General features: G+C 44.5%; 1 protein-coding gene across 2 annotated transcripts in view; it reads right to left on the bottom strand.

Annotated features, from left to right (window-relative positions):
• Window positions 1–597: 597 nt before the first annotated feature.
• The window catches only part of LOC122945702 (bifunctional apoptosis regulator-like), a 106,033-nt gene continuing 82,574 nt past the window's right edge, over window positions 598–24,056 (bottom strand). For both annotated transcript variants that reach the window (XM_044304857.1, XM_044304858.1), the window contains exons 6-8: window positions 23,655–23,825; window positions 4,000–4,202; window positions 598–838 (exon numbers count right to left, since the gene is read on the bottom strand). In XM_044304857.1, the coding sequence (XP_044160792.1) occupies window positions 655–838; window positions 4,000–4,202; window positions 23,655–23,825 (558 nt within the window). In that variant the 3' untranslated portion in view covers window positions 598–654. The remainder of the gene's footprint in view (window positions 839–3,999; window positions 4,203–23,654; window positions 23,826–24,056) is intronic.

Genomic DNA, 24,056 nt, shown 5'->3' with positions numbered 1-24,056 from the left:
TATATACGTTTGTGTTTTGCCACTTGTAGTTATGCTTGACAAAGGCTACCTTATAGCCGAAACTTTGCATTTTTTGCTCTTTTTGTACACATTCCTGTAAGTACTAAGAATAAAAGGAATATCTGGAGATGCTGCCACTACCTGTTGTTTGCTTACTAACCGGTGGACTGCTGTGCATCTGTGGTCGTGGTTTGGCTGTTGCATTCCGGAAAGCTCGATTAGGCCCGTGAGTGCTGCTCTTCATAACTTATTTCCCATTGCTCCTAGAGGCTCGATTGCATATATTAAAATCATCATTTTTCTCAGCTATGCAGGCACATATGGACATGGGACCAACACAAATGCCTTCAGCTGCCAATCACACATGTAATAGGTCAGCCAGTGTCATAGGTACAAATCTGCTGACAGATGCCCTTTAACAACCAATACTCTTAAATAAGATAGAAAAAATGGAAATATTTCATGTTCAAGGTAGAAAAACCACATCATTACACACTATGAAAATATTTTGACCATATTAGTGCCTCTTTTATTTTAATAGTCTTAATATTATTTAATATATGGATCACATAGTGATAGAAGGGGCGTCATCTTCCATCCATTAATTCAGAGTGACAATTTGTGTCCAACCCTGGGTAGGAACGCCGTCATGTCTCATATTGCTCGAATGCCCAGTTCTTGGAACTTTACCACCATATAGTAAGAGGAAATGATATACATATCATAATAAAGCACAAAGTTACAGATAAATTGTGGGGTTATAGTCCAGAAGATGAAAAGACAAAGTCCGTAGGCTAATATATTCGCCAAATGGCCCCAAATAAGTAGAGAGACGGACCTGAAAGATTTTGTATAAATGTGTTAACATAGATAACATAATATCGATTCCATCTTATTATAATGGGTCACATCTTCCTTATTTTTTGTGTCCTGTTTGCAAAATGGAACAAACCGGATTCGGCATGAAAATCAATATAATCCAATAGTGCCAGATCTCGTTTTTTGTTAGCGAAAAAAAAACGACTTACAGTGGTTTTCATACCGGATCAGTTTTTTTTCAGCTTGGATTTAATACAACCGGATCAGGCCGAAACAGATGCATCCAGATGAACATGAACACAAATGAAGAAAAATAGCTCCTCTAACCTGTGTCCCGCATAATGGAGACACGGACCATAAATCCAGATCAGGCAAGATAAAAGTCCAAAAAAAAGGAAAACCTTCCAATAAAAACCTGTCTGCATGATGTCACACTTGGATTTTATTATTCATGATTTGAATCAATTATTGGAAGCTGGACTCTTGTAATTTTTTGGGGAATTTATGATGCATCCAGATGTATTAAATGGCACAGATCCGTTTAATTCCAGTTTTGAGATCCTGTGCCGGATCTCAAAACCGGAAACCACAACACAAATGTGAAACCAGCTTTAGTACGACACGCTTTCAAGAATTTAAGTGATTACTGTGCTCTTCAAAACTGATGATATCCTTAACATAAGAGCTCAACGTTAGATCAGTGGGGGGGCTGAACTCGTGCCAAGTATTGCAGTTCAGTCCCTGAATCTGACTAAGCTTTACTGATACCAGGCACAGCTGCCACTAAAAGTACAGAACTACGCCTGGTACACAGTGAAGTGGATGCTCATTAAAACAGAGTCGACCCCAACCAACCTAATATTGAAGGCCTGTCCTCAGGATAGGGCATCAATTTTAAAGAACCAGATAACCCTATAACAAATGAACAACATTACGTGGACCCCACCTTCTTAATGACAGGGGTGTTTCTTGCAAAGACCATATGGACCATATCTAATATATAAAGCTGAGAGTATGTGTTTGTGTGTATGTCCGCTAAAGGAATCCGCACCATCGCATTTACAAATCACAACATTTGGCACACAGGTACATCAGGTGTCCGGGAAGGTTTTAGAACAGGTCTCAGCTCTCTAGGACGTACCGTTCCTGAGATATTCCCCCAAAATGCATTAGAGGATAGAAGCTTGGTCACATGACTCTTATCAGCCAATAGAAGCTTGCAGGTCCTCCAGCCTCCACATACAGTTTTACTCCAGGTTTCCAAACCAACCCAGCCATTTATTTTCACTGCTGTAGGCAGGTATCTCAAGTCTCCCGGATGTTCAGGGAGTCTCCCGCTATTAGATAGCGGCTCCCTGACGCCCGCATGTGAAACATATAGTAAACTTTTCCGGCAACCTGTAGCAGTGACCCCTTCTTGGCACTTGCGCACAGTGCAAGAAGAAGCCGATGCCAGCAGTCCGCAACGGTGCATCAGGCTGAGCCTGTGCGCACGCGCGGGATCTCAAAGGGGGAGGAGGGGGAGGGAGGGAGAGAGAGGGAGAGGCGGCATGGAGGAGTAGAAGGCGGCGCTGGGCACGAATGGCGATGTGTGTGGCTGGGCACCATGCATCCACAGACCTCCCCTGCTTGGGCACCTTAATGATTGACAGGTTAGTAAAACCTTTTTTTGTTCGTGAAAGAAAAAAAAAAGAAAACCTCCCGGAAATGAGAAGTGCACCTCTCTGAAATGAGTTTTTGACATGCCCCCTGCCACAATGTGTCCACCCTCAAAAGACTAACTTAAACCCCGCCCCCAGGTCCCACTAAGCCATGCCCCTGATCCGGTTAGGCCATGACCCTCCCACTCCTTAGGCGACAGGGATTGAAAAATTGAAGTTAAAAATAAACTTCTAGGTCCTGCTAGGCCACGCCTGATTCAGTTAGGTCACGCCCCCTCCTACTTTTTAGCTGACTGGGATTGAAAAAATGAAGTTAAAAAACTTCCGTAAGCTGCAGAGGTGGGAGGGATGGTGACTTTCTCCCTGCAGCTCACACTCAGACAGCACAGTGCTGCTGTCTTAGACTGAGTTGTTGAAAAGGACATGCCCCCAATCCAGTTAGTCCACGCCCCCTCCCACTCCTCAGCCGACAGGGATTGAAAAAATGAAGTTAAAAATCTACTTCTAGGTCCCACTAAGCCACGCCCCAATCTGGTTAGGCCACACCCCTCCCACTCCTCAGCCGAGAGGGATTGAGAAAATGAGGTTAAAAATCTAATTCTGTCAGCTGCAGAGGTGGGAGGGACGGTGACTTTCTTCCTGCAGCTCACACTCAGACAGTACAGTGCTGCTTTATGAGAGTGAGCTGTTCAAAAGGACATCATTGTATCCATCCAGGCCCTGCGCGAGATGGAGGACCAGGAGTCTGAAAGCCAGACTGTCCAGCCTAAAACTCTGGCCACCCTAGGGGCAGGCTGCTGTGGAGGTCACAGTTAAGGGTATGGTCCACTATGGAGGTCAGTGTTAAGGGGCAGATTGCTGTGAAAGCCACTGTTAAGGGGGTGGTATGCTGTGAAAGTCACTGTTAAAAGGGAAGGCTGCTGTAAAGGTCAAAGTTTAGGGGGTGGGCTGCTGTGGAGGTCCAATTTTAAGGAATGGGGCACTGTGGGGGGGGGGGGGTCAGTGTTAAGGGGTGAGGGGCTGTAGATATCACTGTTATAGTGGATAGTGGTGATATCTTTTAATGACACACACAAAAATTACATAAAATAGATTAAATATACCCAAGGGTGGCCGGGTCCTTCAGCTAGTATATATATATATATATATATATATATATATATAAAGCGAAGAAGTAGGACTGCACTCCAAAATGTAGCAAAATAGCAGTGATTTATTCACCCATAATATGGCAGGTCTTGCAAGGTACAGCAAGACCTGCCATATTATGGGTGAATAAATCACAGCTATTTTGCTACATTTTGGAGTGCAGTCCTACTTCTTCGCTTTGTACAATTTTGGGGTTCGCCACTGCCCTGCGTTGGACCTTGCACCCGTACTCTGGTGGTGCTCCCATTGGACTTTTTTCATCATATATATATATATATATATATATATACTGCCTGTCTCTAATTAATTATGATAATTATAAATTTGTATGCTTCCTGAAAACCCACCATCAACTTATGTGATCACTTACCATCTTTGTCTGGTCCTCCACAGTATATAAAATGAATGTAACTCCCGTCTTGAATTAATCATGGCCTTTACAATTATAAATCGAGAAGTCCAGTAATGTATTTCTAGCCAGTCCCATGCAAACTCAGCAAGAAGTTGATATGGAAGAAACACGTATTTGACAAGAAACTCACGCCACTGTGTCCATGTTGGATCCTGTAAATCCTGAAAACGGCATGAAGTACAGTTAATGTATGCAGGTCTATTTTGCCAAATTAGCAGCAGACATGAGCCGTCTTAAAACATTGTATGTCTGCTGACTGACTGGCTGAAAGGTATTTACCTACTGTATGTTTTTTAAGCTACTGGGGTTTGTGTACCTGTGTAGACGGGTATGCAATGTAACCACAGGGAAAAGTCTATAAGAAAATTAAAAGCCACACGGTGCATAAGCCTAGGCTATTCATGCACTTCAACAGGAAGTCAGACAGAAAACTATCCTAGTAAAAATGTAAAATGTATTATTTTGCGGTTATCCCAATCTATTTATTTATACAGGTCCTTCTAAAAAAATTAGCATATTGTGATAAAGTTCATTATTTTCTGTAATGTACTGATAAACATTAGACTTTCATATATTTTAGATTCATTACACACAACTGAAGTAGTTCACGGCTTTTATTGTTTTAATATTGATGATTTTGGCATACAGCTCATGAAAACCCAAATTTCATATCTAAAAAAATTAGCATATCATGAAAAGGTTCTCTAAACGAGCTATTAACCTAATCATCTAAATCAACGAATTAACTCTAAACACCTGCAAAAGATTCCTGAGGCTTTTAAAAACTCCCAGCCTGGTTCATTACTCAAAACCGCAATCATGGGTAAGACTGCCGACCTGACTGCTGTCCAGAAGGCCATCATTGACACCCTCAAGCAAGAGGGTAAGACACAGAAAGAAATTTCTGAACGAATAGGCTGTTCCCAGAGTGCTGTATCAAGGCACCTCAGTGGGAAGTCTGTGGGAAGGAAAAAGTGTGGCAGAAAACGCTGCACAACGAGAAGAGGTGACCGGACCCTGAGGAAGATTGTGGAGAAGGACCGATTCCAGACCTTGGGGGACCTGCGGAAGCAGTGTACTAAGTCTAGAGTAGAAACATCCAGAGCCACCGTGTACAGGCGTGTGCAGGAAATGGGCTACAGGTGCCGCATTCCCCAGGTCAAGCCACTTTTGAACCAGAAACAGTGGCAGTAGCGCCTGACCTGGGCTACAGAGAAGCAGCACTGGACTGTTGCTCAGTGGTCCAAAGTACTTTTTTCGGATGAAAGCAAATTTTGCATGTCATTCGGAAATCAAGGTGCCAGAGTCTGGAGGAAGACTGGGGAGAGGGAAATGCCAAAATGCCTGAAGTCCAGTGTCAAGTCCCCACAGTCAGTGATGGTCTGGGGTGCCATGTCAGCTGCTGGTGTTGGTCCACTGTGTTTTATCAAGGGCAGGGTCAATGCAGCTAGCTATCAGGAGATTTTGGAGCACTTCATGCTTCCATCTGCTGAAAAGCTTTATGGAGATGAAGATTTCATTTTTCAGCACGACCTGGCACCTGCTCACAGTGCCAAAACCACTGGTAAATGGTTTACTGACCATGGTATTACTGGGCTCAATTGGCCTGCCAACTCTCCTGACCTGAACCCCATAGAGAATCTGTGGGATATTGGGAAGAGAAAGTTGAGAGACCCAAGACCCAACACTCTGGATGAGCTTAAGGCCGCTATGGAAGCATCCTGGGCCTCCATAACACCTCAGCAGTGCCACAGGCTGATTGCCTCCATGCCACGCCGCATTGAAGCAGTCATTTCTGCAAAAGGATTCCCGACCAAGTATTGAGTGCATAACTGAACATCATTATTTGAAGGTTGACTTTTTTTGTATTAAAAACACTTTTCTTTTATTGGTCGGATGAAATATGCAAATTTTTTTTAGATAGGAAATTTGGGTTTTCAGGAGCTGTATGCCAAAATCATCAATATTAAAACAATAAAAGGCTTGAACTACTTCAGTTGGTGTGTAATGCATCTAAAATATATGAAAGTCTAATGTTTATCAGTACATTACAGAAAATAATGAACTTTATCACAATATGCTAATTTTTTTAGAAAGACCTGTATTTGTTCTGCCCCAGCACAGGGAGATTCATTTCAGATCACGTCTATTTAAAGGGAATCTGTCACTAGCATATTAGCAAAAAAAAATTTCATGAATCCATGTGTAATACCTTATTTCCATATGTCTTTTTTTTCTGCGTCTTGTCATTTCTTCAAAAAAACGCTTTTTATGATATGCAAATGAAGCTGTAAAGAGCTCAGAGGGGCGTTATTCTTTGTCCACGGTGCCCAGGAACGCTCCTCTGAAGTGCCGTGCCCGCCTAAAGTTAGCCTAAATCGCCTCCCAGAGGCGAGGCTAAGTGCTTCCCCCCCCCCAGCGCCGCGCTCTGCGGCAAACACCCCCGATCCTCCTCTCGCCCGCATCCGAAAGTGCCGGCGATTCCCTGCGCCTGAGCGATAATAAGACGACTGAGGAAACTGCGAAAACGTCACTGGGATCAGCGCATGTCCAGTGACGCTGTTGAAGCTGTTGCCCTCAGTCGTCTTATCATCGCGCAGGCAATCGCCGGCACTGCACCTGCGCGGGATTTCGGATGCGGGCGAGAGGAGGATCGGGGGTGTTTGCCGCAGAGCGCGGCGCTGGGGGGCAGCACTTAGCTGCGCCTCTGGGAGGCGATTTAGGCTAACTTGGAGGAGTTATTAGTTTAAAAATTTAGGCGGGCGTGGCACTTCAGAGGGGTGTTCCTGGGCACCGTTTCTGGGCTCCTTACAGCTTAATTTGCATATCATAAAAAGCGTTTTTTTAAGAAATGACAAGATGCAGAAAAAAAAGAACAAGACATATGGAAATAAGGTACTTTATTAGACATGGATTCATTAAAAAAATGTTGCTAATATGCTAGTGACAGATTCCCTTTAATTTCTAATTAATTCTGCTGCAATTCTCGTATTTCTGTACTGATTAGTTAGGTAATAGCAGCATCTAGCGGTCTTAAAAATGTATTGCACCCTATTTTTCTGTTAATAAAGATTATTGTGTTTGTGGGTGTTGCAAGGCATTGTGGGAGTGTAATGCATTCTGGGAAAGAGAAGCCCAGTCTTCATGTTACAGGACATCAGCAGTAGAGATGGGAAGTTTGGATCTTTTTCATGAATCGAATCTTCGGTTCACTTGCTGAGTCGGCCCTCAATTGAACCGAAGGTCTGGAGGGACTCGCTCCTGGCAAACACAGCTCTGCTGCAGTGAATGCAGTGGCGCAGACTGATGTAATTACACTGTATAGTTATTGCAGGGATTTAGATAATTGTCTAAGAGTTTATTAGTTAAAAGAATCCTGTCACCGAGTCCCTGCCAGGCTTCCTACTCTGCTACATGCACCCTATACACACACAGCTCTGCTACATGCAATACTATACCCCCCTATAGCACCCTATACACACACAGCTCTGCTAAATGCAATACTATACCCCCTATAGCACCCTATACACACACAGCTCTGCTACATGCAATACTATACAACCACCCCCCACCCACGGACTTGTCAGGAGACAGGGACCCGCAGAGCAGGAAGCCTGGCAGGGACTCTGTGACACGTCTCTGACTGACTCATTCGATTCTTTTAACGAATAAACTCAGACGATTCTCTGAGTCCCTGCACGACTCCCCTGTGCTGTGAGTCAGTGCTGGACTGCTCGCTGCCTCTGATTGGTTGGAGGGCGGGGAGGGGCGGGGCTAGCTTCCACTGTCGGCTCCTATTACACTGCCTGCTGCTGCCTCTATGCTGATCTGACTGAGCTGCTTCACACGTATCAGCTCAGTCAGAGGAACCGACTCTTCCGGTTCAGTGAACTGAATCGGTTCAAAAGAACGATTCGTTCATGATCCGGACATCACTAATCAGCAGTGCTGTCTCCTGCATATCTCCTTTTCAAACCCCACAATCCTTGTACAAGCATATCTGGTAAGAATTCCACCTTTGTTTCAGGGACATTATGTATGCAGTGCTGTTTAGCTAGGTATAAGTGTTACTTAGGGAAAGAGGTTGTAACTGCTAGATGCTAGACCTCCATGTATAGGCAGCCATTTTAGTCATGTGCGCTCTCTGTTAATGTTATATTATTGTACATGCCATTCTATATGTTTTACTTATACAAGCCATTTATATTCTTATAGTTTTACCACATCAAATACTCCTGTTTTTGCCAATAACCAAGTTAGACTACAGAAAACAGTCCTCATTTGGAAGACAGGAATGGTTTATACTGACACAGTGTGAACATATATGCAGACAGAACAATATTTATAAACCTAAAATGTAATACAAGTTTTCTCTTCACATTCAGATCTCTTCATTGCCTCCTCTTTATAATCTGCCATACATTCTTTCTATGTTCTCCAATATTGTAAGCTTTTTATGTGCAGAAACCCCATCTCCTGATATATTTTGTTGTATTTTTCAGCCATCTATAGTTATACTACAGAAATTGTATCCATTATTACTACTACAACTGGACAGGTTGTGCCACGTAATGCCGCTATCACCTTTCCACAACACTCGGACCCACCCAAAACTCTGCTTTCCCTGACTTTGGCCTGTTACTGACTACAAGCTTTGCCTGATCCCTTAGTGCTTTACACAGGTGTATCTGACTCCCATGGATTAGCTGTCAACCACACTGGGACTATTCCAGCAAAGAGCAGCCTGGTGGCTCTCCTGCAGCGAAGTCCAGATACCAGAATAGGGGTTAAAGGGTGAAAATTAGGGGACTGCAAGAATAACCCCCTTAGGTTTACCTAAAAGTCAAACCAGTCGGTTGACACAGTGGTTCCACACCCACTGTCTGCAACAATGTGCACCTTATCCATGGTTAAAAATCATTGATTCAATGACATGAGTGCATGTTTAGTAAAGGCATAAAGGTGCCTCCTTTAAGGATGGTGTGTAAAGTTTATTTCCACCACAAATGATAGCTAGCTGGATGTCCTGCTTGGAAGGGTTTCCTTCTGATATATTTAAAAATATTGATGGGGGCGTGGCCTGGAGGTCTTCTAAGATGGCTGCATAGAAGCTGAGCTCCGCCACCTGCCGCTAGCAAGGAGACTTTGCCGCTACTCCAGCACGACATATGGGGAAGAAGACCTACCTGAACACCCCTGGACCAGCACTGACCTCCTACCTGAGGTCCTCGATGCTGAACTCCTACTTTTCCAGGGGCCCAGCTCTTCCATCTGCTGCCCGCGGCCTACATCCGGCTCGGACCTCTGAAGCCTGCACACCTGCTGCGCACGGCGCGAGCCCACAGCCGTCCGGCTCTCCATCGCTCCAGGTACCGAGGGCGCCTGCCTCCTCACTGTCGCCACTAGTGGAGGAATTCATTCCCAGACCTGGGGAGGGCTCCGGAAGAGACACCATTGAAACTGCCCCAGAACCAGGTGCTCAGCTTGTCCCGGCCGCTACCATGCCGCCAAAACCGGCGAACAGACAGCCTAAACAGGTGGCAACGCCATCACAGAGGCGCCGTGACTGCCCCGGTCAATCTTCAGGGGTTAAGGAGTTGTCCCTCTCCCAGCCTGCAGCTGAGGAGGAGCAGGCAGAATGGGACCAGGCGTCGGACACTATGGGTGAAGGGGATGAGGAGTTGATGCAGCCCTCTCAGGCATCCACTTTGTTACACCAAACATTACAACACCTACCTACTAAGGAGGACTTTAAAGCGCTCGTTTCTGAGGTAAAAAGTGCGTGCAAATTTGACATATCTGCCCTCAGACAGGACTTTAAACAGCTATCAGCCCGCATTGAATCGATAGAGACTGACCAGGATGTCACTCGCAAATATGTCTCCCAATTGCAATCTGTGATACTAGCGCATTCCCAAACCATCCGGGAAAATACCCGCCATCTAGAAGATTTAGATAATAGGGGGCGCCTGAACAACATCCGGATCAGAGGGCTGCCCGAGCCCCCCGCAGATGAAAATTTACAAGACATACTATCTGATCTGTTCAAAATAATACTGGGCACCCCACAACTGCAAGCCATTAGGCTGGACCGAGTGCACAGGGCACTTCGCCCCAAACCCTCCTCTGCGTATCCGCAAAATGTAATTTGCTGTGTACACAACTTCCAGCTGAAGGAAATCATTATGGCCAAGGCCCGGTTGCTTAAATCCATTGACTTTCATGGTGCCAAGGTTCAAGTGTATCAAGATCTCTCTTGGCTGACATTGCATAAACGGAGGGTCCTGCAACCCCTGCTGGTGATCTTACGCGAGCAGAAGATATCATACCGGTGGGGTTTCCCATTTGCTCTGATAGCCTCCAGAAATGGCAAGTCATCTGTCCTGAGGGTTTATGAGGATCTTCTACGTTTTTGCATAGACTTGGACATCACCCCTCTCTGGACTATTGTGAGCTATCAGACCCACCACCTGCTCCAAGTCCGGTCTGGAAAGACGTGCGGAAGAAGCAGAACCGCTCCCCTCCTCAAGACGAACTGTCCTCCTCTAGATCGCGGGATGCTCCCCCATGAGTTCTCTAGTGCATAGCGACATTTTATCGCCAGTCTCTTTTCTGCGGCGGCCTTTCTAATAGAAATGTCATCACATGTTTGTTATATTGTACCTTACTTGTTTCTATCTGTTGTCAGCTCTTCCTTTTTGAACACCCGGCCTTTGGGAGGGTTTAGTCACTTTCCCCCACATTGGGTCTTTTTGTTTGCCCTTCCTCTACCCCTTCCTACCTGTAGGGAGAGGTATAGAGAGTGGTGCGGTATGACACCTTTTTGTCCCAGCTCTGGGTGTTATTACCCAAAGTTTCGCCGCTTTGGTATGTTTTTGCTATCTGTTCTTGTTTGTCTGCGTCCTCCCCAATCCCTTCTGTGTTCCCCTCCCCCTTATTATGTTTTAGGTGCTGCATCCTTGCCCTTTACTCATTATGTATACCTCTGATGGTCCCTTGTCCATCGACACACCGACAGCTGTGAGATGTAAGTTCCTCTATATGCTTAGTGCTCCTCCTCACCCGCTACAATGCTTAAATGTATGTCATTGAATGTGAAGGAGCTAAACTCTATTGTAAAGAGAAGACTATCACCTCATCGAATGTCGCTCCCAGGGGGCAGACGTAGTTTTTTTTTCAGGAAACTCACTTTGATAAGGAGAGTTCCTTTAAATTTGCCTCTAAATCATTCCCTCGAGTTTACGCAGCCTCCTCCGGCAAAAAAACGGCGGGGGTTGCTATTCTTTTGACTGCTAACTGCCCTCTCCAGGTGGATTCTCATGTTTCGGACCCGGGTGGCAGATATGTCATTATCCGAGCCTCCCTTAATGGTGTCCGTATGGTGCTATGTAATCTGTATGCCCCCAATTCAGGTCAAATTGCATTCCTCCATAACGTTTTCAGGATACTGTCCACATATTTACCGACGGCAATGCTCATTGGGGGAGATTTTAATGTTTCCTTCTCTGAGCATAGAGATAGGCTGTCTTCTAATATGACTTCCATTTCAGCTGCTTAACGCCGGCTTTCACGTTCATTTCAGCGCCTGGTCAGACAATATGAGCTTTATGACTTCTGAAGGATCAATTACCCCTCCTCTAGAGGATTCACTTTTTATTCGCATTCCCATCGAACCCATTCCCATATTGACTACTTCTTCGGGAATTTTCCGGTTCTTCAGATTTTAGACTCAGCTGAAGTGGGAACTATCTCATGGTCTGACCACACGCCTAATTTTATCAATATTAAAGTAGCTGGACATCACACAAAAATCTGTCACTGGCGTCTGAATGAAACCCGCCTTGCCAATCCCATAACTAGAAATGAACTCCAAAACTCACTTAAGGAGTACTTTGAGTTAAACCAGGCTTCTTTCTCCTCCACATCCATATTGTGGGCTCATAAGGTGTTTTTTTTCGAGGGTCCTGTATTGCACTGAGAACTAGGTTGAAGAGGGATCATAATCTTAAGCAACGCACTCTTATGATACAATTGAGAGAGTTGGAGGCCCAATTACAGACTTGGACCTCGCGCCATCTATTGCACTGCATAGTCCTGTTAAGGACTAGGCTCCGTGAACTAGCGTATTAGAAAACTGAGAAACTAGTACTGTATTCTCGACAGAGGTTTTAGACATGGGGCAATAAGTCGCATACTATCTTGGCACGACAGTTGCGGGAGTCCAGAGTCTTGGGATCCCCAAGGGTCATGAAAAGGGCAGATGGATCCTTAGTGTATGATGCTAATGATATTTTAGCCTTATTCCAGGAATACTATGCGGTTTTATACTCCCTTCCACAGCAATTGCCGTCCAATGATACAGAGCGTGAACACCTCTCATAATTTCCTGACCAAATGTAACCTCCTTAAATTAACAGAAGAGGCGGTGTCCTCGCTGAATACTCAGATCACTACTGAAGAATTGGACGAAGTGTTTGTCACGGAAGGTGTACAGAAAACTAGAAGACACAAAATGAAGATCCGACTGACTGGATCCAAAACTAAGGAACAAAAGGGAGAGCCCTGCAACAGACCTGGCTCTCTCCCTAACTGCTCAGCCTATGCGAAAATCTCAATGGTAGATGATCGCATATCCTCGTACCTCGACTGTATAACACCTGAACACCCTATAATAGTGAGGGGACACGACCACCGGCTCCCTACACTTGATACGGAGGGAGTCAGGGTCACCTGGGATCCAGCAAGAAGGAAAACACAAATGAGTGAACAAAACTTATCTGTAGAAGACTCAGTAGTAGCATCAGCATGCACACACTCCAGGAAGGAATATAAACCGCAAAGTGATGCAGTATGGGAAGGGATTTAAAGGGATGAAATCAGTGCAACTACATGACAGAGAGAGGCTAACGAGATGAGAAAATGAAAGCAAAACAAAAGGAACCTCAAGGAGGAGGTTCTGAAGGACGTGTGTCAGAGCTTCTCAGATGTCTGGTGGTGACAGTGTTAAAACAACTTCCGATTAATAAGTCCACTGGACCCAAAGGCTTGCCCTATGGGTACTATGAAACATTTTCTTCCATTCTCCTACCCCACATGGCTTCTATGTTCAACTCTCTCCTGAAGGGTAACCCAGTCCCCTCAACACTTTTGCATTATTAATAAAGAATACTCAAGGTCAGGAAGTCTGTGGTCGTGGCCCAGTGTATTATGACTCAGAGGTGTCTAAATATAATTATTGCGCTGAGTGTACCTATATTATAGTTATTTTAAAACATAACTTTTATTTTGTCGATATTTAGAATATAATGACAGTTATATTAAAACAATGCTTGTGTTGCACTGCTATCTTAGAGGAGTGTCAGGCGCGACAGATAGGAAAGCGACCCTTGTAAAAAAAAAACGCTGTCTGAAAAAGCGGAACCTAACAAGTATTTAGGTGGGTTGCTCGGCCTAAGTTCTATCCCTACATATACTAGTCGTGGTGAGTTGGGAGAACCCTAACAGGCTGTATTCCGGGCACCCGCCCTTATAAGGGCGACCCACAACCGCTGGAACATCGGATCTATCACTGTTCCACCCTGACAACTAGATTCCCTCTAAACTGTCCGACGCGTTTCACCACTAGGAGCAGTGGTTCTTGAGGGACAACAAAAGAACAACGCCGGGGCGCCTAGTGCAGTGGCAGCGCTCCCGCACGCATATCAAGACAGTGGCAACTGATAAGTCTAAAAGTGTCTCTTTTTATGGCGTCTCAGCCCCTCCCATCTAATTGATTGGCCTATGGGTCCTTTGCTGAGCGTCATGTTGGTAGCCGCCCCCACTGTTACGTCATAACCTCCAGGGCTCGAGCGCACACTGATTAGGCGTCTTAGTACTTTCTTACCCTGTCAGCGACGCTTCGCCCGAAACAGGAAGTGACGTTGGTGGGTGGCGGCTAGGTTGCTATGGGGTTCTAATACCGCGTCCCCGGCAGGTCCTGGCAGCTAACATGTAAAGGAATACCATTCATGTGTCAGTGGACACTAGTTTGAGCTGGGCAATCCTTTGCTATAGTTTTAAATAGTCTATAGGGCATAGGTGCAATGCTCAATAGCAGATCGCACCCAGGCACAAATAGATCGCAGGATGATGATGGTTTTTAGGCTTATAGATTCAAAGGTCCTTGCCGGTCACAGTTTATTCAATCCATGCAGGGTTTAAGGTCCTTGCAGATCATAGGTATATTTCAGATATTTTTTTAAAAAACTTTTTGTTGCCAGATTTCACAGTATAGTTGAAAAAGCACATGCTTTAATGGTGACTTTATAGTTTTCCCTTCTAAAGGGAATCCGCATGATGGACTGTTATGGATCCCAATAGGATTGATATCGTCAGCAGGCAAAACAAAAGGGAAGAAAAACCCTATAGTCCTGGCATATAATCCATCTCATCTTTCATTTTGATGTTATAACAATAGGATTATAAAAAGGTCTTATATGAAATAAATTCATTCAATCCTTTGGGTGCCACAGAATTGAATTTATAAGTCCATTTTGTTTCTGCCCGTAAGATCAGCTTGTCCCAATCACCGCCTCTCCTAGGTTTAGGGACATGCTGAAGACCTATGAATTTCAGGCAATTAGTATTGCCTCCATGGTACTGCACAACGTGGCGAGCTACTGATGTATCTTTTTCGTTTAATATATCATTCACATGGTCCCTTATGGTCCCTTGGATGAACATGTGAATGATTTCGCTTTTTTAATTTGGCTGCACGCTGTGCAGCTGCCACATTTAAAAGTACCTATAGGCTTTCTGGAAAGCCAATTGCCTGTTTTTTCTAGCGGTTGGAAATGGCTATTCACTAGTCTGTCTCTTAGACTGCGCCCCTTTCTAAAGGTAATCTGTGGGTAGGATGCTAACACCTTATCTAGATCTTGGTCCGCTTTTAGGATGTCCCAGTGTCTGGAGAGCAAATTTTTAATTTCCCGATGTCCGCTGTCAAAGGTACCAATTATTTGAATTTTATTCTGGTCTGTGGTTAGGGAGGAGTTGATCCCGATTCTCACTGCACGCTGTTTCAAAGGCTGTACGTAGAATTTCGTCCAGGTAGCCTCTTTCCCTGAACCTAACTCTTAGGTCTGCTGCCTGTTTTTTGAATTTTTTCATTGTTGAACAGTTCCTCCGTATCCTGAAGTACTGGCCCTTTGGAATTCCCTTATGTAGGGGGAATGGGTGAGCACTATCCCAGCGGAGGAGACTATTGCCAGCTGTACTTTTCGGTACACTGAAGTAATAATGCTTTGATTTGTGCCTCTCTCAATTAATACATCAAGAAATGGTAATGCATTTTTGTCGCAAGTTGATGTAAAATTGAGGCCCAAATCATTGTCATTGATAATCATGACAAATTCAGTGAAAGATTCTTCAGTGCCTCTCCACAGTACGAACACGTCGTCTATGAACCTCAGCCAAAGAACCACTTTGTCCTGCCACTTTGCTAATGCTTCAGACCCTATATAGTTGGTCTCCCACCAGCCCAGGAGTAGATTTGCGTACAATGGCGCACAAGAACTGCCCATCGCAGTACCCCTGAGCTGGTGGTAGTGGCGATCGTCGAAGACAAAGTAGTTCCTTGTAAGGCTGAAGCTCAATAGATCTAAAACGAATTTATTGTGTGCTCTCATTCTATTGTCACGCATGGACAAATAGTACTCCACTGCATTCAGGCCCAGGTCATGTCTAATGGAGTTATATAGCGCTTCAACATCTATGGATGCAAAGATCATTGAGTCATCCAGACAGATGCCATTCAGTTTTAAAAGGAGATCAGAGGTGTCCCGTATATAGGATGGCAATGCTGTTACGAATGACTGAATGATCCTGTCTATATAGATGCCCACATTTTGCCCTGTACTCCCTATCCCAGATACTATCGGGCATCCTTTTAATGGACTGAGGCCCTTATGTATCTTGGGCAGGGAGTAAAAAGTAGCCATGACCGGGTGGTGTGGCAGAAGAAAATCAGAGTCCTTTATTGAGGATATCTCTTAATTCATACAAGTACATAGGGCCAGGGTCTATGGGCAAGAGTTCATATGACTCTCTATTGCTCAGGATATCTAGACACATTTTTTTATATTTCCCTATGTCCATAAGGACTAGATTGCCTCCCTTATCAGAGGCTTTTATTACCACATTCCGGTCTTTCTCCAATGTTTTAAGGGCCTGATATTCATTTCTATTTAAATTATTCCTACATCCAAAGGCCTGAATTTGCCTTAGATCTCTGGATACTAATTTATTAAAGATTGATATATTTGAATCTGGTAGAGGAGGTGGCATTTGTGTACTTTTAAGCTTTAGTTGTGTAAAGGGGCCTTTTGCCCTGTCTTTTTCACCTTCCTCTAACAGATTTGCAAGCGCCCTAGTTGCTTCTAGTTCCTGGGGGTTCATATTTAATTCTTCACACTGTTTTTTCTTCCTGTAAGGCAAAATGCTTATGCCAAAGGAGTTTCCTCACAAAGAGGGCTAGATCTTTGCTCCATTCAAATGTATCGTGTGGGACAAAAGACAGACCCTTGTTAGGAAGGGAAATTTCATCACTTGATAGTTCATGAGAGGAGAGGTTGATAATTTCCATTTTACTCTTATTTTTATTATTTTTTACTACGACCCACTACGACCCCCCCCCCCCCCCCCCCTATACTTTGTTCCTGAGTTGGTATGGAGGTTGCATGGGGGGTTGAGCTAAAAAAGTAGAGGGGTCCGCTGAGTTGCATGATTGATAATTTCCTCTTTTGTAGCCTCCCCTTGTTTGTCCCCTGCCTCCCCTTCCTCTATTTCTCTGACCTCTCCCTCCTCCTCTCGTTGTCCTATTTTGTTCTGTTTCTGACCCTTCAGCCTCTGAAGATGATATCTCCCTTTGTGCCTCTCTTTGATGGAGATGGATTATATGCCAGGACTATAGGGTTTTTCTTCCCTTTTGTTTTGCCTGCTGACAATATCAATCCTATTGGGATCCATAACAGTCCATCATGCGCATTCCCTTTGGAAGGGAAAACTATAAAGTCTCCATTAAAACATGTGATTTTTCAACTATACTGTGAAATCTGGCAACAAATAGTTGTTATCTGTCGCGCCTGACACTCCTCTAAGAAAGCAGTGCAACACAAGCATTGTTTTAATATAAGTGTCATTATATTCTAAATATCGACAAAATAAAAGTTATGTTTTAAAATAACTATAATATAGGTACACTCAGCGCAATAATTATACTTTTGCATTCTTACATAATGCTCATTCCTAAGCCAGGGAAGGACCCTAAGGACTGTGCAAATTACAGGCCCATAGCTCTTCTGAACTCAGACCTAAAGATCTTTACAAAAGCCTTAGCTAATAGACTAGCTTATTGGTTACCGCAGCTGATCCACAAGGACCAGGTGGGTTTTGTCGGGGGTCGGCAGGGTGGAGACAACACAAGGAGAACTATAGACCTTATTGAAATTATCAATGAATACAAAACTCCTGCCATGATATTGGGGCTTGATGCGGAAAAAGCTTTTGACCGCTTGAATTGATCATTCATGTTCTCCACCTTGCGGACCTTTGGCTTTAGGGGAGCGTTCTTGGATGCCCTAAAGGCACTATATTCCCATCCCACAGCGTCTATTAAATTTCTACATGCACATTTGAAGGTGTTTCCCATTTATAATGGCACACACCGGGGCTGCCCGCTGTCCCCGTTATTCTTTGTGCTCTGTATTGAACCTTTAGCCGCTGCAATTAGAGCCCACCCGGACATTCATGGGGTCAAGGTCAATGATATCGAATATAAACTATCAATGTTTGCAGATGATGTTCTGCTTACGTTGACAGATTCACATGTTAAGCTCCCGAATCTATTTGATTTACTTGGGACCTATGGCAGGCTCCCTGGTTACAAGGTAAACACGTCCAAGACGGAGGCCTTAATCTCTCCTCTCATACTCAGGCGACTGTACAGGCTAACTTTCACTTTCAGTGGAAAGAAGATTATATACGGTACCTGGGGGTGCACTTATCTAATAAATACTTCTCTCTATACGCTAAAAACTTTCCCACGGTATTTAGGGATCTGAGGGCCCTTATGCAGTGGCGTACCGCCCATAGAGGCAGACCACGCCACTGCTATGGGGCCCGCGGCACTGGGGGGCCCGTAGCGCAGAGAAGGCCCCGCCCACACTATTTAGCCCCGCCCACTCATGACCTGCAGCCGGCTATGCGGTTGTTTTTCTCCCCAGCCCCAACGTCATCAACTCATCTTATCTTCCGCAATCACCCTCGACGCACAGACCCCCCCCCCTTGTCCTGAGACTGATCCTGACCTCAGTGTCTCAGACGTGACCTGACCTCCTTCTGACCCGGACCGTCTGCCGGGCCCGGAATCAGGATCAAACCAGCCTGCATGTGGCGCTCGAGCCGCTGGCCAATCAGCACAAGGCAACTCTCTGTTGAGGCAGCTGCTGATTGGCCAGTGGCGCAAGGGGGCGGGCGGGAGAATCGGCTCGAACTTCGCCGTCGGCCGTCACCAGAGTCAGTGCCTGCCCTGCCCTGAGCTGAGGAGAGACAGAGACGAGCTGACTGAGCCAGAGGGAGGATTCGAGGAAGATTCAGAAGTGACTGTCGTGACTGAGCAGTGTGCATCGGCTGTGTCCCTGGCTGGCTGGCCTGAAGTAAGTCACAGTCTGGGCCCCTCTATGTTTGGGGGTCTCCTCTGGCTCTGCTCCGCCTCCTTCCCTTTCATCCTATGTCCAGGCACTGGGCCGGATGGGCCCCCTCTATGTATGGTGGGGCCAGGGGGGTCTTTTTTGGCTCTACTCCTCCTTCCCTTGCATCCTCTGTCCAGGGACTCCAGGCACTGGGCCCCTCTATGTTTGGGGGTCTCCTCTGGCTCCGCTCCCCTCCTTTCCTTGCATCCTTTGTCCAGGCACTGGGCCCCTCTATGTTTGGGGGTCTCCTCTGGCTCTGCTCCTTTTCTTGCATCCTCTGTCCAGGCACTGGACCCCTCTATGTTTGAGGCCCCCAAACATAGAGGGGCCCAGTGCCTGGACAGAGGATGCAAGGAAAGGAGCTGAGCCAGAGGAGACCCCCATACATAGAGGGGCCCAGTGCCTGGACAGAGGATGCAAGAAAAGGAGCGGAGCCAGAGGAGACCCCCAAATTGGCCCCTCTATGTTTGGGGGTCTCCTCTGGCTCCGCTCCTTTTCTTGCATCCTCTGTCCAGGCACTGGGCCCCTCTATGTATGGGGGTCTCCTCTGGTTTAGCTCCTTTCCTTGCATCCTCTGTCCAGGCACTGGGCCCATCTGTTTGGGGGTCTCCTCTGGTTCCGCTCCTTCCCTTGCATCCTCTGTCCAGGCACTGGGCCCCTCTATGTTTGGGGGTCTCCCCTGGCTCCGCTCCTTCCCTTGCATCCTCTGTCCAGGCACTGGGCCCCTCTATGTTTGGGGATCTCCTATGGCTCCGCTCCCTCCTATCATCCTCAGACTTGATGTAAAGTGTCATCCTTTCACTTCTTGAGATTGTTTTCTGTGTTTGTAGCCTGGGCCTAACAGTTTCTGTAGGTCATGTATAAATGTATTTAATGGGGGTGTGGCATGGGAGGAGCCAGGCCAGGAAGTGGGAGGGGCCATGGTGGGTAGTGGGCGGGGTTAAGGGGCCCAATTCAGACTTTTGCTATGGGGCCCAGTGATTTCTATGTACGCCCCTGCCCTTATGTCTAGGTGGATGCCGTTGCCGATATCTCTTTTCAGACGTATTGCCGCTGTTAAGATGTCTATATTACCTAAACTATTGTACCTCTTTGAAACCCTACCAGTTTCAGTACCTAATAGGGAATTGAGAAGCTTCCAGTCCTTAGTGCTTCGCTTTATATGGAACGGGAAGAGACATCGTATTGCTTGCCCCTCCCTTACTGCCATTAAATCACAGGGCAGTTTGGCCGTGCCAGACATTGTTAAGTACTATTGGGCCACACACCTTAGAAGAATACCTGCATGGTCCACGCTACTGGCATACTCCAGGTGGGTGGAAATAGAGAAATTGTGGATAGCCCCGGTCCATCCCAACTCCCTCCTATGGTTGCCTTTTGCCAACTACACTTTTCCCAAAGTTATTAGGTCCTATGGCTCTCACGTACCATATATGGAGGGTCTGTAAACATTGGTTCTCTCTTGTTACCGAAAAATCATCTATGACCCTCTTCCTATTCAACCCTCTGTTCCCCGCAGGTATGGAACCGTCTTTTGTAAAACATTAGTTTGTTAACAGACTTTTTCTCCTTGCGGATATAGTTGATTACAAGACACTGCGAATACTGCCATGGGAAAGCCTCAAACTTTCCTTTCAATTGCCAGACTATACTCATTACCACTATACCCAATTAACAAATTTTCTGACCAGTATGCATAACTCACCCCAAGTGTCTAAGCCATCGGCGTTTGAACGACTATGTAAGCTATTAGACTCAACTAAAGGTTCGATATCAAATATTTATGTTATTTTATCTACCCCTCTCCCTACTGAGTTACATAAACATGCACACATGACTAAATGGGAGAGGATTTTAGACCGCACTCTTTCAGCTAAAGAGTGGCGGCTGATTTGGAACAGGACGGCGATGACTTCTTCATGTGTCACCCACCGGGAGAACTCATATAAGGTGTTAATGTTCTGGTATCACACTCCCTAATTTCTGAAACACCTTAACCCTGCTATTTCAGATAGATGTTGGCGCTGTGATTCAGAGATGGGCTCTCATATCCATATTTTCTGGGAATGTCCTCTGATACGTCCATATTGGTTTATGGTGCGAGATGTTCTCTTCCAACTTTTAAACATTAGGTTCTCATTGGACCCTATGATTTACTTATTGAATATGCCACATGTCTCACTAAAAAGACATATCCTCAAACTCACTCTGCACATTCTAACTGTGGCTAGACGCCTGATTGTGAGTTTTTGGAAGAAGCGCATCCCGCTTCGTTATCTTCGTTTTGTGGAATATGACGAATACATTCGTCATATTCGCTAATTATACCAAGCCAACCATAGTAAACCAGGTCCAAGTTGAAATTGCAATTTGATTATTATAACTTGAATTAATCAAATTGTGATTTCAACTTAGCACTGCTATATTCCATATTAGGCTAGAATTAACGAATATGGAATATAGCAGTACTAAGTTGAAATCGCCAAAGTTATATTAATCGCATTGCGATTTCAACTTGATGCTGCTGCTGGGTCTCAACTAAACCAGGTCGAAGTTGAAATCGCAATGCGATTAATTCAAGTTATAATAATCAAATTTCGATTTCAGCTTAGCACTGCTATATTCCATATTCATTAATTCTAGCCTAATATGGAATATAGCAGTGCTAAGCTGAAATAGAAATTCTATTATTATAACTTGAATTAATCGCATTGCTATTTCAACTTGGACCTGGTTTACTATGGTTGGCTTGGTAGAATTAGCGAATATGATGAATGTATTCGTCATATTCCACAAAACGAAGATAACAAATTATTCTCCATCTTCGTTTTAGCTACCTATTCATCAACTTCGCTAATTTTAGAAATCATATAGGAAAGTTTACTATAGAGACAGCTAAGTTTAATTCGCTATGCGATTATATTACTTTTTTTTATTTTTTTAATAAATAGAATAATTATAATGCCTGATAATTATTATAATTATTCTATTTATAAAAAAAAAAGCAGTAATATAATCGCATAGCGAATTAAACTGAGCTGTCTCTATAGTAAACTTTCCTATATGATTGCTAGAATTAGCGAAGTTGATGAATAGGTAGCTAAACTGAAGATGGAGAATATTTTGTTATCTTCGTTTTGTGGAATATGACGAATACATTCGTTATCTTCGTTTTGTGGAATATGACGAATACATTCGTCATATTCGCTAATTCTACCAAGCCAGCCATAGTAAACCAGGTCCAAGTTGAAATCGCAATTCGATTATTATAACTTGAATTAATCGAATTATGATTTCAGCTTAGCACTGCTATATTCCATATTAGCCTAGAATTAACGAATATGGAATATAGCAGTGCTAAGTTGAAATTGAAATTCGATTATTATAACTTAAATTAATCGAATTGCAATTTCAACGTAATTCTCAAATCTAGTATATGGAGATGTTCCCATGGTGATGGGGACGCTCCATAAGCACGGAAGTCGGCAGAAGCGGCAACGGGCACTGACTGGAGCAGCCAAGAAGCCAGGAATCCAAAGGACAGGTAAGAACAACTTTAGGGAAGTGGGAAAGAAAAAAATATAACAATAAAAAAATATAAAAAAAATTATATTCGATTTCGCGAATATATAGAACTATATTCTAAATATTTGCAAAATCTCAAAAGAATTTGCAATTTGAATACTCGCGCTCAACACTATGCTTAATCATATTCTTCCCACTTAGTGGCCTAATCTCAGTGCAAAAGCTTGGAAGTTAACCCTTTTCTGACCGTCGACAGTATATTTACTTCGGCAACCGGGCCATGGCTGCCGGGTATCTGCTGTATCTGCTGGCAGGTCTCTGTGTTTGAAACAGTTGCACTGTTGGATTCAGGCAGGCAGTTCAGTCGCCGGAACTGCCTGCCAGATCCGGCAATCTGTATGCAAACGGATACCATTTGTAGATGGATGCAGATCCGTCTCACAAATGCATTGCAATACCGGATCCTTCTCTCTGGTTGTCTTCTGGAAAAACGGATCCGGTATTTTATCTTTTTCACTTTTTTAAAGGTCTGCGCAGACCGCAAAACCGGATCAGTTTTTCCGGAACACTTGGTGCCGGATCCAGCATTAATGCGTTTCAATGGAAATTAAAGTCGGATCCGGCATTCTGGCAAGTGTTCCAGAATTTTGGACGGAGAAAATACCGGAAAAGTTTAACACAAGTATGAAAGTATCCTAATTACTGCGACTGGCAATAATGGAAAGGAAGGAATATAGGGAAGAAAAATGAAAACGGTACCAGATGGTACCAGAGATGGTACACAGTATTGAGGCCAGAAAACTTTCCTCAAAGCAAAAAAATTGAGGCATCCACAACAGGGATTGCTATAATCCCATGGGGATCCCTCTATAAGGTCTGGGATTACTCCATACTATGAAACTAGCAGTATTTTCCTCTTAAAATTATTACGGTTAAGACAAGGTGGCAGAACATGGGGGATGGATCAAACATGGCAGCTGGATTATTGCAGCAACACTGTCCCTAGCGCATAAGCACTTGCCACGTCTCGCTATGCTGAGCTCACAGGAGAATGGCAGTTACCGTGGGGAACATCACAGGGGGTTGGCTACCTGTGGATTGGCTGACTGCACGGCATTATGGGTAATCTTGTGTTCCCAGGCTTCTCACTTTCACTTTTTAACATGTGTAGCCTCCATTTTAGGAAAACCTGATCCCTAACCACGAAGCAAAAGGAAATTCGGCTTTGCTGCAAATCAAAGTTTTTCTAAACTTTGGACCAAATTCGCTTAACACTACTTAAAACCAATAAGAAGACTGAGTAAAGTAAATTAGGTAAAAATAGATTTAAAAACATGTTACAAATCAGTGAAAACTTACTCTGAATTTGGTTAGAACGTCTTCTTCATCCTCCTCCTGCAGAGGACATGTAGAGTGGATGAACGGTAAAAAGGTCTCTGTATAATCAAACAAATACATGCCTAACATGCTGAGCCGCGGTGAGGTCTTCAGGACATAAAACAGGACAAGGGATTTTCTAGGGTTTACAGCCTAAGAGAAGTAGAAAGACGAAAGTTTACTCTTATAGTAACAATAAACCAGCATAAACAAGCATTCACTTTCCAGTAAATATATCTGAAACAAAATGATAGATGCAATGTGAATCTGCAGGGGTAATGGCTGTCGCCCCCCAGCTACAAAAGCGGATTTCAATTTCATGCATTAATGGTTTCCTCGGATTTATAAAGTACTAGCAGAAGGACCCGGCTTCACACGGATATA

Source organism: Bufo gargarizans, chromosome 8, assembly GCF_014858855.1.
Source record: "Bufo gargarizans isolate SCDJY-AF-19 chromosome 8, ASM1485885v1, whole genome shotgun sequence".
NCBI classification, from domain to species: Eukaryota; Metazoa; Chordata; class Amphibia; order Anura; family Bufonidae; genus Bufo; species Bufo gargarizans.
Note: the sequence above shows the minus strand (reverse complement) of the source record. Positions and strands in the feature narration are given on the sequence as shown.